This window comes from Ochotona curzoniae, unplaced genomic scaffold (assembly GCF_017591425.1).
Source record: "Ochotona curzoniae isolate NIBS_2020 unplaced genomic scaffold, NIBS_Ocur_1.0 contig_3643, whole genome shotgun sequence".
NCBI lineage: Eukaryota > Metazoa > Chordata > Mammalia > Lagomorpha > Ochotonidae > Ochotona > Ochotona curzoniae.
The window spans coordinates 4044098-4056631 of NW_024465933.1; the positions used below are offsets into that span (position 1 = coordinate 4044098).

The 12534-nt window shown below is 41.7% G+C and overlaps 1 protein-coding gene across 1 annotated transcript in view; it reads right to left on the reverse strand.

Moving 5' to 3' along the window:
* The window catches only part of COL4A4 (collagen type IV alpha 4 chain), a 98493-nt gene that overhangs the window by 71259 nt on the left and 14700 nt on the right, over positions 1 to 12534 (reverse strand). The window contains exons 4-8 of the mRNA XM_040982775.1: positions 7979 to 8113; positions 7166 to 7210; positions 6854 to 6970; positions 3170 to 3238; positions 985 to 1020 (exon numbers count right to left, since the gene is read on the reverse strand). Of these exons, the coding sequence (XP_040838709.1) occupies positions 985 to 1020; positions 3170 to 3238; positions 6854 to 6970; positions 7166 to 7210; positions 7979 to 8113 (402 nt within the window). The remainder of the gene's footprint in view (positions 1 to 984; positions 1021 to 3169; positions 3239 to 6853; positions 6971 to 7165; positions 7211 to 7978; positions 8114 to 12534) is intronic.

Here is a 12534-nt window from a genome sequence, read left to right on the forward strand (position 1 = left end):
ACAGCAAGTTTTTATCAGCTACTCCCAAATTCCACATAGGCTATTAATTTGATGCATACCAAGATGCTTTTAAATTCATGTTAATATATTAAAATAGTAATGTAGTTACTTAATAAAAAGTACACAGTCTATGAGATCAGTGTCAGTAAAAGTGTCGGCCCCAACTTGCAATGGTTCGGGCATGAACACTTTTCTGTAATATCTAAGCAATGGCAAAACTGCACACAAATGGGTGATATGAGTCTCATTTCTCCCACTGGTTTTGCCCTATTGAATGATTTGTATGACTAAATTACTCTCCTTAAGAGGACAAATTGGTGTTTCTCTTAACAGAGACCTTAAGGTATCTCCTTTCTTGTGTAGAAATGAACTTCAGTAGTAGTTACGAAACCAACATGGTCAAGTTACCGCATCAGAAGCCAGAAGTCACAAAGCTAAGTTACAATGCTCGGGAGGCAAAAGTGCTTTCAGTTTTAATCTCACAACATTGATAGATTAGAAAGATGAATATTAACATTCAACTAAACGTTTCAGGGATATAGGGAAAAAGATAGGGAGGTATGGGAAAATATTAGATATCACTTACAACCCTGGCAAGATGAAAAATGGTGTAGAGAGGTGATACAGTCATTTCCTTTGTAGCTGGCACACATACATACATTTACGTATTGTGTGTGTGGCTTCCAAACAGACTTGCCTTCCTGTAATTGTGTCTGTACATGCCCGAGCAATGCCAAATGGTGGCTCAGAGCAAAGGAAGCTTGTGGAGATCTGAAGATCGCTTCCCAGGCGTGCATCCTGAGCAGCCTATGGGCTACACTTGATTGAATGCTCTGCGGTAGTCCTCTTGAAAGCCTTAATTTTTAATAAGCAAGCTACATTTCCATTGTGTACTGAGTGGGCTCACAAGCTATGTGGTCCTGGTGTGGATGCAGGGCTGTTTGAGGAGCAATCAGAAACACAAGAGCTGCTCAGGAGACTTACTGGTAAGCCAGGTGGTCCTGGTTCCCCTCGGTCGCCCTGCAACAGTAAAGACACATTCTTTTGTATGAGAAACACAGTTTTTTTTTTTCCCCCTGAAGCACAGATCATGGAAAGATAGAAATATGCACACACGTTATTTGAATTGGCCTATCTGTGCCACTGGTTCAACTTGTCCATTTGGAGGGCGCAGTTACAGCAGGGCTCTGTGGAGGTCATTTTCCCTCTCCAATTCTCAGGCCTGAATTCTCCATCCTCTTTCTCCAGAAAGATCATTTGGGTCCTAACAACACGGAATCAACATTTTTGTCTTTCAAGCTGTTCTAAAGCCTCAGTGTAGTGACTCCACTTCCTGAGAGCTTTCCTGTCTCTGGTCACTCCTTGCTTTGTACACACGCTTCATCCCTGTGGCCCACCCTATAGGGGACACAAAGTGAGCTTGTGGCGGACTCTTCTCACACCTGCTTCTGCCCAGAGTTACTGCTTTGTGCATCTGAACTAAGAACTAAGAACTTTGTGCATCTGAACTAAGAACTAAGGCTTACTTTAAAGGATTAAAAGGGTGGTGTCAGCTCCTTTTTTAAAAAACAAAATAAAATCCAGCGTGGCAAGAAACACATTTACACTGTTTTTGAGATAGATCACCATCCATTTTCAGAGGGTTTTCACGTTTTTCAAGGGAAACCCTTTACCCACGGAATACTAACTCCCCGTTTCCTCCCTCCTCCTCTTGGAAACGGCTGCTCTACTTCCAGTCTATACAGATCTTACTTTTTAGGAAAACTCGTTACAATCACATACTATTAGTCATTGGTGACTGACTTATCTAACTTAATCTCATGTCATCAGCATGTATTCAGGTTGACGTGTGTGTCAGAATTTTCTTCTAAGACTGAAGTCATAGTCCATTGTATGCATATACCACATTTGTTTAGTCATTCATTGATTGATTTTCCTTTCAATTACTTTCCACTTTTATCTGTTATAAACAATGCTACTATAAACACGAATGTATCAATACCTTAGTTTCTACTTTTAGTTCTTCCAAACAAATACTCACAAGTGGAATTTCTGGGTCATATGATAATTTGTTTTAAGTTTAAGTACATCATACTGGTTCCAAAGTGATATGGATTTTGATGTTAATTAATATACATTGAAAGCTATAATCAAGCCATAATTCTTGATATACAATAGTCTCCCTTAAGGACAATGATCACATGTCCTGGAAATGTACTGCCTTTCTTGTGGATTCATCATTTTTACTGATCTCATTCTACTTATCTGTAGCTTATGTTAGAGAAATGATATGCTTTCTCCAGAGTTTACGTTTGTGTTGATTATAAAGGCCCTGAGGACAGCGAAAATGGGAAGAGGCTGGATTAAACAAAAAAAATAGTAGAACCTGGGTGTAGTTCATTAATTATGACAAATATAACAATATAACAATAATTATGACTAATATAAAGATATGTTTAGCAAAACATGGAGCTGGATGTGGGGTACATGGAAACCCTGAAGTACTGCACAACTGTTGCCTTACAAATTTCAAACTATTCAAAGTTTAGTTTTGAACATTCACAACCAACCCACTGTTAAAAGCACAAAAGCATTAAAATGATAAAGGACAGGCTATAAGGTTTTCAAGATTTTCAGCATCAATAGTGATAGTGATCTTTCAACAATACTGTGCAATAAATACTAATATTAAAATGTTTTAACTGTAAATAAAGCAATGATCTTCAAAAGGGCTCGCTCACCACACAGGGCACACTTGGTCATGTCTGGAATGCTGTTGAGGGGGAGAAGAGAATATGCCAACAGACTCTAAAGAGCAGAGACCAGAGACCATGGATGCATGAAAGCCCTCCACTGCACGGGTCAGCCTTTATGACACAAGATTATCTGAGCCTCCAGATCAGAAGCACCAAACCCAAAAAGCCCTGAAATAAGCGCATCACTGTGGCTCTCAATGGACAGAAGACATTAGGATTTTATAGCTAGACTAACTGAAACCAATGCCTCCATATAACTATGGTGTCATTCCCATGCAGTGTAATGACAAAAAAAAAAAAACAAAAAACAGTGTATTTCAAAAGAAATATCTGCCAGGGAACACCCATCCTGTATAAATCTGCCTATTTGGGAAGAAAAAAGAGTTTCAAATCAACATGACCACACCACTCACCTGAATGCCTTTAACACCACCTGAAATGAACACTGAATTTCCTTTTTCTCCCTTTTCCCCAGAAAGGCCCTAAAAACAAAATATTCACTTAAGGTTAAAAAAAGCACATTTCCTTTTCTTTACAAAATATTATTCACACTAGAATGTCCACAACTGTAGGCTTCACTAGAGAAATCGTTTTATCATTATTACCATCATATTAACATCATCCCAAGGTTTTCACTTAGCTTGATTCCAACGTTAGTTAAAAGTTTTTATGGGATCTCTTCAAACCAGACTCTACTGCTATGTAGTTATTCACTAATTATTCAACAAGGAAATTGCATTTTCCTTGTAATATAACTCACTTATATTATTCCTGCAAATAATCAATTTTGCAACTGTTTAATTTGTGCCCTAGAAATGGTAAAAGCAACTTAATTTTGTTTATTACAGGATTTGTATCAAACATGGTGCTTCTAGGCTATGAATCCTTTTGTCCAAATAATTTCTAAAAACATAGCCAGCTCCATTTACAAGGTGTTTATATATAACTGCTAATTTGTTTCTGGTAGTTTCTACAAGTGAATAAAATAAAAAGTATACTTTTGTTCTCCCCAAGGCTTTCATACTTAACATCTTAATATCCTACTCAGTTTGCTATGTCATGATCTAATTACCTCAAATAAATGCTGTTATCTTTATATATCAATACAGCTCAATATACATTAATATATATCATATCGATATGTATACTGAATATATGCTATGACTATATCAACAAATATACCAATGAATATATGATTGAATGTAGTTATAAATATATCAATTCATAGATCACTATACAACTATACATTAAAATTTTAAATTAACCCCTCCCACAAAGCATATCTGACTTTATTTCCAGCAGTAAATACCTATTGGTTTTATAGAAGAAAGTTCTGTTCAGAGTTAACTTGAGGGATCATATTGGTCCATAATACTCTTAGTATTATACAGTTCCAGTCTGCAAACATTTCAGCTATATTTAAGTCAAAATACAGCAACACAGTCCAACTTCCATTTACCACTGTAGCTGGAATGAAGACTGCATGAAGGCAGGTTTTACTAACTCTTCAGACTCTAACTCACTACTAAATAACAAATGCCAATCATGACCACCAACTGCTCGTGACGCTTTTCTTTTTCTAAGATTTGTTTATTTTTATTGGAAAGGCAGATATACAATGAGAAGGAGATAGAGGGAAAGATCTTTAGTCCACTGACTCGTTTCCTTAAGTGGCTGCAGCGACAGGAGCCAGGTGATTTTGTGATTCTTTAGGGTCTTCCACACAGGTGCAAATCCTAAGGCTTTGGCCCATATGGAATCCCAGCACAGCCAAGGCAAGGATTAACCACCAGGCTATCATGCCGGGCCCACATCACTGCTTTCAAGGATGATGATGGATTGCTACACCTTTATTATTCAGATTATACACACACACACACACACACACACACACACACACACACACACAGCACAAGGCACGTCTTCACGTTGTCTATTTCTAAATGACACAAGAATGATAAATTCTCAAATGAAATTTTACAAAAGTAGAGTTGAAAGAGGGAATTGGCCGAAAAAAATGGAAGTGAAGCAAAGAAACAAAAAACAGCAGTGATGAAAGTGAAATTCAAATAGAGCAGATATAGGTTACAGAGAAACAGCTGACCATGGGGTGTGAGCACCGCTTTGGGGAGCAGGGTGCTGCAGCCGCTCCCAGGAATAGGAAAGGCCTTCGCAAGATGGCGGCTGGCCCAGGGCCAGGAGGCGGGGTTAGTCTCGCCAGCACGTAAACAGGAAGTCACAGGGATAAGCTGAGCCATTGCTGCGATTATGTCATTGCTACTGGCCTATCAGGTAGCGCCAAGTGGACCACGGGGAGAAGTGATTGGTGGAGAGCAGTATAAAAGCAGCCGCTAAAAGCAATAGACAGGAGAAGAACAAAGAAGAACGGGGCAGCAGAGAGGGGGTACAAAAGCTAAGACCTTTGGCGGCGGTGGGGGAAGCAGCAGAGAAAAGCTAAGACCTTTGGGGAGAAAAGCAGCAGAACGAGGGGTACAAAAGCAACAAGACCGATGGGGACAAGAACGGGGAGAAAAGCAGCAGAGAAAAGCTATAGACCTACAGGGAAAAAAGCGGAGAAAAGCTAAGACCTTCGGGGAGAAAAGCAGCAGAAAGAAGGGTACAAAAGCAATAAGACCAATGGGGAGGAGAACGGGGAGAAAAGCAGCAGAGAAAAGTTAAGACCTACAGGGAAAAACGGAGAAAGAGTGTAGAAGCAGCCGCTTTTGGCAGTAAGGGGGGGAGTCTGGTTGCGGGTCGTCTTTTTCCCCCCCATCATCAAGAGTGCCTCGTAGGTAGAGTCGCTGCTGGCCGGCAACAACTGGTGGCCTAAATGGGGGATTCCCAGCCAGTGCCGGCATAAGTGCATAGAGTACGTTTAAAAGTTATTTAATTTTCACCTTGGAGGCGGCGGTTTCTTGTTTGAGAGGCGGCATAGCCATGGGCAGTGACTGCTCATAAGATAGACCAATGAACTAGAGATTGGAAGAGACTCCTGAACCCCAAAAAGGCAGAACCTATGACACCCCTAATCAGCAAGAAGGTAGCTACAGAAGATGATTCTGCGCCCCTCAGTAATCCCTAGAATTGGGGTTGGGAAGTCTCTAAGGAAATTAGGCAGCTAGTTCAGGGTCATGAGCTCGGAAGTCACCCACAAACCCTGGAACCTTGCTGGAAAGGACCTTACCCGGGGATCCTGAACACGCCATGGCCATGAAGGTGGCTGAAATCAACCCCTGAATTCATCATTCCCGGCAAGAAAAGTGGGGGAGCTGTGGGAAGCAGGCTGCCACAGCCGCTCCCAGGAGTGGGAAAGGCCTTTGCAAGATGGCGGCTGGCCCAGGGCCAGGAGGCGGGGTTGGTCTCGCCAGCACGTAAACAGGAAGTCTCAGGGATAGGCTGAGCCATTGCTGTGATTATGTCATTGCTACTGGCCTATCAGGTAGCGCCAAGTGGACCACGGGGAGAAGTGATTGGTGGAGAGCAGTATAAAAGCAGCCGCTAAAAGCAATAGATGGGAGAAGAACAAAGAGGAAACGGGGCAGCAGAGAGGGGTACAAAAGCTAAGACCTTTGGCGGCGCGGGGGGGGGGGGGGGGGGGGGAAGCAGTGGAGAGAGGGCTAGAGAAGCAGCGGAGAGGAGAAAAGCTAAGACCTTCCGGGAAGAAAAGCGGTACAAAAGCAATAAGACTGGTGGTGAGAATGGGGAGAAAAACAGCAGAGAAAAGCTAAGACCTACAAGGAAAAACGGAGAAAGTATAAAAGCAGCCGCTTTTGGCAATAAGGGGTCCGGTTGCAGGTCCGGTTTTTCCCAGACCCTCAAGAATGCCTCGTAGGTGTCGCTGCTGGCCGGCGACACACTACCATTAAAAGCTCTGTATGAAATAAGGAACATCAGTGCAACAGAACAGAAACCTCAGAAGTGAGCCCACAGACACACACAGCCAGCTAAACAAGAGAACTGAAAATAAACCCAGGTGTAAAGAGTTAGATCTCTTCAACAAATGCTCTGGGCACACTTATATTAAACCCTCCAAGCCTGTTCCACGAGGGAGACTTTGCATTTAATGCTTCTATGGGGATGAACTCTGGGTGTCTTACTGGCAGGCCTCTTGAGCCAGGAACTCCTCGTTCTCCTGGCAAACCTGGTTCACCTCTAGAGCCGTTGTAGCCATCCATGCCAGGTTTGCCTCTGGGTCCAGGAGGCCCCGGGTGCCCCTGCAGGAAATATCACAGAAGTCTTATTGCAGGAAAACCATACCATAAAGTTGATGTAATATGGATGCACAAATTGTGGCCGTTGTGATTCAAATGTTTGCTGCTTTAATTTTGTGAAACTTTCTTCCCTATCAAAAGAACTTTGTTTCTTCTCCCCCCCCCATTTTTAAAAAATTAAACTTAGAAAATACTTACAGGTATGCCATCCAAACCTGGAAATCCAGGAACACCAGTTGGACCCTAAAAATTCCAGAAAAGGAAGATACACGGTTCACTAAATTACTAGATTAACAAGTTGATTTACATGACATGGATGATTAGTGGTGTCTCTGGCTGGAATATGGTTATCTTCTCTGTTGAAATTGAATCTCCATTATGAGATCTTAAGAGGGTGGCTTTTCGAGGTGGAGCTGGAAGGTAATTAGGATTAACTAGGATCAATGTGATGCAATCATCATGATTGAATGGTGGAAACTTAGTTAAAAACAGACCAGGTGAGACACATCGTTTCTCTTGGCCATGTCCTGCTTGAAGTCCCTTGACTTTGAACCAGAACCATAAGCCTAAATGAAACTTTAAAAATGCACAGCTGCAGGTATTTTATTAACAAGCAACAGACTAACACAATGACTAGTATCTAAAAACATTAAGTCATTGTCACCTATTTTATGTTCACCACCATGTGTCTAAATCAGCTCAAAGCAGTCAACACACTGTAAGCCAGAAATCTAGCCTCTTGGAATCTACCCTCAAGAGCAAACTCTGCAATAGGAACGCAGGCGATTTGTAGGATTATTTATATTGACTTATACCACATAAAGTTTGCTTCGAATCTCAAGTTCTCATCGACAGTGAGTTGCAGTCTCAAACCAGGGGTTGGGAGCCAACACTGCACGTCATCAGCAAGTTTATATCTAGCTTACGATAAGCTGTGGTGTGCAGTAGTGCAAAAGATCCGCAAGGCATGCTGGGAAGGCTACTGTGACTCTCCCTGCAGCAGCATCGCACCTTATCTCCTGTGTCGCCTGCTGCTCCAGGAGGGCCACTGTCACCTCTCATTCCTTTTTCTCCTGGAATCCCGGGGGGTCCTGGGGGGCCCAGCGGCCCTATTGGACCCTGTGGTCCCAGTGGTCCTGGCTGACCCTGAAAAGCAAAATGAGAAAGAGAATGAGACCATGCTTGTCTTCTGACACAGCTTCAGTCACTTGGGCCCAAATTCAAGTGTGCAGCTGCACTTGAGCACACACTAATAGCAGAAATGCAAATGGTCGACTTAATGCAAGATGAGAAACAGCGACTTTCCTCTTCAATTTAAATTTGTTTTATGACCAATTTTTCTCCCTTAGCACATGCGTGAGTGTGAGAGTGGTGTATATGTGTACAAACACATATCAACAGACTGATTATCATCCCATTTTCATTCTGTTAAATTTGTAGATCTTGGGCTACTTTGTTAATTTTTTTTTTAAACTGTCTACTGTTTTACTCAGTGGTTGCTTATTGTGACAATTATTGAAGGAAAAGCTGCCAGACCGCTGGATTTCAAATAGCTAATAGTTTGCCTTTTAGGAGTGAATACTTATTTTAGCTACATTTACCCAGTTTTTTAGTTATAATCTGACATCAGGCTCTCAATCACTTCATATTTATACAATTCAATCTTTCATGAGTGAAAAGGTGACTTGTTTCAAGTGGAAGCTGTAATCCACCTTACCCTGATAGACCCCTTCAACACGGCCTGCCCATTGCATTCTTGGCATCTTGGCATTTTTGATCTTTAAACTTATGGTCAATATATTGTCTCATTAGATATGAGTACAATGGGGGCTAGGTGAGCTGGCACAGATGGCACCCACAAGCCAGATCACCCATTCACCTAGGATACCCACCTGGGCCAAACTTTACAAAAATGTAACTTTAATATAGTATTCACGATTTACACAAATGTATTTTATACATTCAATCATGTTTTGACCAACATTTCAAAACTGAAGAAGTTATTTGAATAAACTATAAAATCTAGAACCAATGTTTCCAAGTGACACTTGAGACTCAATATGCCAGCCCAGCCTCTAGCTTGATATGGAGAGAGAAGACCTTCTGATAAACAGAAGAGCCTTTTAACGGCTTGCTATCCAAGTACAAAAATCTCACTCTAGAGAGAAACTTCATAACAGGAAGTTTATAAAGACTTTCACCAATGCAGGGCAATTTTGCCTTACCAATGCCATTTTAAATTTGTCCAGCCCCACAAAATGATACAGCCGTTTGTATTGGATAGATCTCAGTATGTAGACATAAAAGCTTGACGGCGATCAGAGGTACCTACTCAGACAAGATCTTGTAAAACTAAGGGAACTGTCAGCCTGTCAGGGGATATGGAATCCCCGCTGCCTTAAAACCAGCAGCTTGTTGGTTCAGCGAAGGTGGCCCAGTGCAGCCATGGTAATAGGACCCTGTGAGAGTGTTGGCTGACTACTCCCCTCTCTGCCAGGACACAACCACAGAGTCCCAGGCTAGCCCATAAGCAAGGATGCCAGCACTCTTCATATGATTAACCACATTATATGGCAGATGTTCCAAGAACTCGCTGATGGGAAGAAAACATAAGTGAGCCAACCAGTCCTGGTCCATATTGGGGTGCATCCTAGACAGCTTTGCTTGCTGTGACCAGGCCCCCATAAGGAGAAAGCAGGGTAGAGTCCTCGGGTTTGGGGCCCAGGACAGGAAGCCCACAACAGTAATACAAGAATATCTACTGTAGTACTACAAAGGGAGTATGGAAAGCTGGGAATCCTGGGGCTGTCCACCTGTATGTTGCTGAATAGAGTAGAATCTCCAATATTGTAGAACACACACAGCCTGTGTCAATGTGGGTTCCCCAAGAGCCACAAGTAGGACAAGAAGCCAGTGTAAAGAGTTCAGATTTGCAAAATGGAGGTGGCTCGGGTAAGGGACAAGAAATGATGAAAGCGAAGGGAAGCAGCATTGAGCCAGTGGCAACTAAAGCAACCTCTGTAAGGACAGGCTACGGGTCAGCATGGAATCTGCATCACAGGGTCCTCCAGCCCTGAGATTCTGGACTGCTCAGATCCTCAGCATCTCCCTCTATCAACTGCTCAGATCTAAGAACCAAGCACTCAGTTGCTCAGCGCACTGCCCAGCAGAGGAAAGGTCACTCGTTATTATATAGTACAAGGGATCCCAAAAGGCTCATGGAAAATGTGTGGAAGATCATTTAAATTTTCAATTTTTTTTTCACGCTAAGATAATCTTTTAATTCCGTTTCCACAAACTTTAGAAGTATGTTCATATTGCTATAAATGGATAATAGCTCCATGAAACAAGCCAAAGAATCACCTATCAAAGAATTCCCAACTGTAAGGAAACAAACGCAGACATTTCTCCTAAGGTGCTTTTATAAACTATCATCTCCAGCAAGATACCCAGGAGACAGCAGGTCTTGGCAGTAAACTTAGAAGCACAATGTCACCGGCTTTGTGACTCTGTAGGAACAAATGCCACTTCTATTAAGTCAATGGCTCAGTCAAAACCTTTAACATCTGCCTAAATGTCACAAGTCAGAATTCCCCATTACATGTGTCTGTCCTTCACCTGTTGATCCCTCTCAGCATAGCTGCCACTCATTGACTATGTGTAACATGAAAAGCTTAGACCTTTCAAAGAATTTATTTAAATGTGTCTTATGTAAAAGGCAACAGCAAATGGAGTTAATTTGTGCACAAAGCATTTTGGGGGGTATTAAAGGTTATACGATTAAATTCTACACAGATGCTAGACTACAATTTAAAAGGAAGACTAATTGCTTCAGATGACCTTTTTAATTTATGTTAATCTTACGAAGCTTAAAAATTTTTTTTGCAAACATTAAATTCAGGAAATTGCTAGGTTTTTTAAATTTCATTAAGTTTGGAATTATCCTTTTGTCTTGCATGCAATTTATACGGAATCTCTAAATTACCTTTTGTGACTGTAGTACTATGCAATAATGTATCATTTGGCTACATGACAAAATGCACACTCGACGATAAAGGGCAACTGAGAAGATGGCAGCCAATTAACTTGCCACAAATCTCTTTAATGTGCCTCTGCATAGCCATGCAATAACGAACTCAGTGAGCTAATGGAATTTTCCCGAGGAAAAAAAGGAGAATGTTCAGCACTGTAGTAAGAATAATAAAACCCACTGAGCACAGAAACATGTCCTGGCTTCAGAGAGCCATGAAAGCAGGAAAGCCAAGAAGGGTGGCTTGCAGAAGGACACTGACCCCTCTCTTGCTCTGGGCTTCCCACACTGACGCCAAGGCCGTTTCTGAACGCAGCCGCCCTTTCTTCAGTAACACGCACTGCTGTGACTGCAGCACTGCTTCCTGAAATCGTGGCTTTCCCGTCCACATCCTGCCTCTAATAACACCTGTGACTGATCCTGGAGGGGACAGGCCTGGTGACCCAGGTCGGAATGGTAACAAAGGCACAGCACAGTCGGTGGTTAGTACAGTCACAGCAGCTCATCTCCAGACCCGAACAAAGACCTGGGTGAGTGAGTGCTCGTGTATCTGAGCCCCAGCCCCAGAACACTGGCTTACAGGCTTTATGCAAGACGGCAATAACTTCACACCAAAGCGTGCGGAACACAGCTCCAATGATGTCATTAGAAAGTTACGTCCTCATTGCAACCACGTCAAGCAACAAGCACATCCTCTAATTTGCAAATGAGAAACCTAAACATAAAACAGCAAACGCTGCCTTTTTTTATAGGCACAAAGACTATGTGCCTTCAGAGTGAATGTCATTTTTCATCTCTCGTATAAATAGGTAGTGTGCTATTTTAACAAATTTTGAAGCTACGCTAAATGTTGTATAACATTACGAAGTATGTCAGAAAGTTACTCAAGAAGTTTCCCAAGCACTGATGTTTGAAACTGTCATTTGTTAATTTACCCAACTTGAGTAAATACTTTACCCGCAGCAACACAATAGAAAAAAGTGTTTTCATTACTTCACTGAAAAAAGTTTCATAAAAATATGCTTATAAGTAAATATTATTTGTAAAGCTACAATAGAATCTAAGAAATACACAAAAATAACAGACACATAAAAGACGTTTTTATGACTAGTCATTAAAGAACCATGGGAATTTTGCATTTAATACATGAGCCACTCCCGATTCTATACCTTTTACGATGTACAATAGTATGCTGTAAAACAGGTTGCTATCCTGAACTGAGTTTAACAAAATGGAAAAGCTGCCCAAGGGAACGACTGTCCATATGTTTGACTGCAGTCAAGCATAAAATTGCTCTGGAATTTGTAACTTTCCGTGTGAAATGGTGAAGCCGGAAGAGCCACAGTATCCAGAAACGCCACCCAGGACGTTCCCTCTGGATTTTGTTGCCTGGTAATTCTTTAACACAGAGAAGTTTTTCTAGCAGAGCTAGTGTCATTTGCTCTTCACAACAGAGTGGAGGAGACCAAAAAGTAAAAGGATATGTAGTTTTTAAAAAACCTATCTATGCCGAGTGTCGTATCCTAGCAGCTAAAGT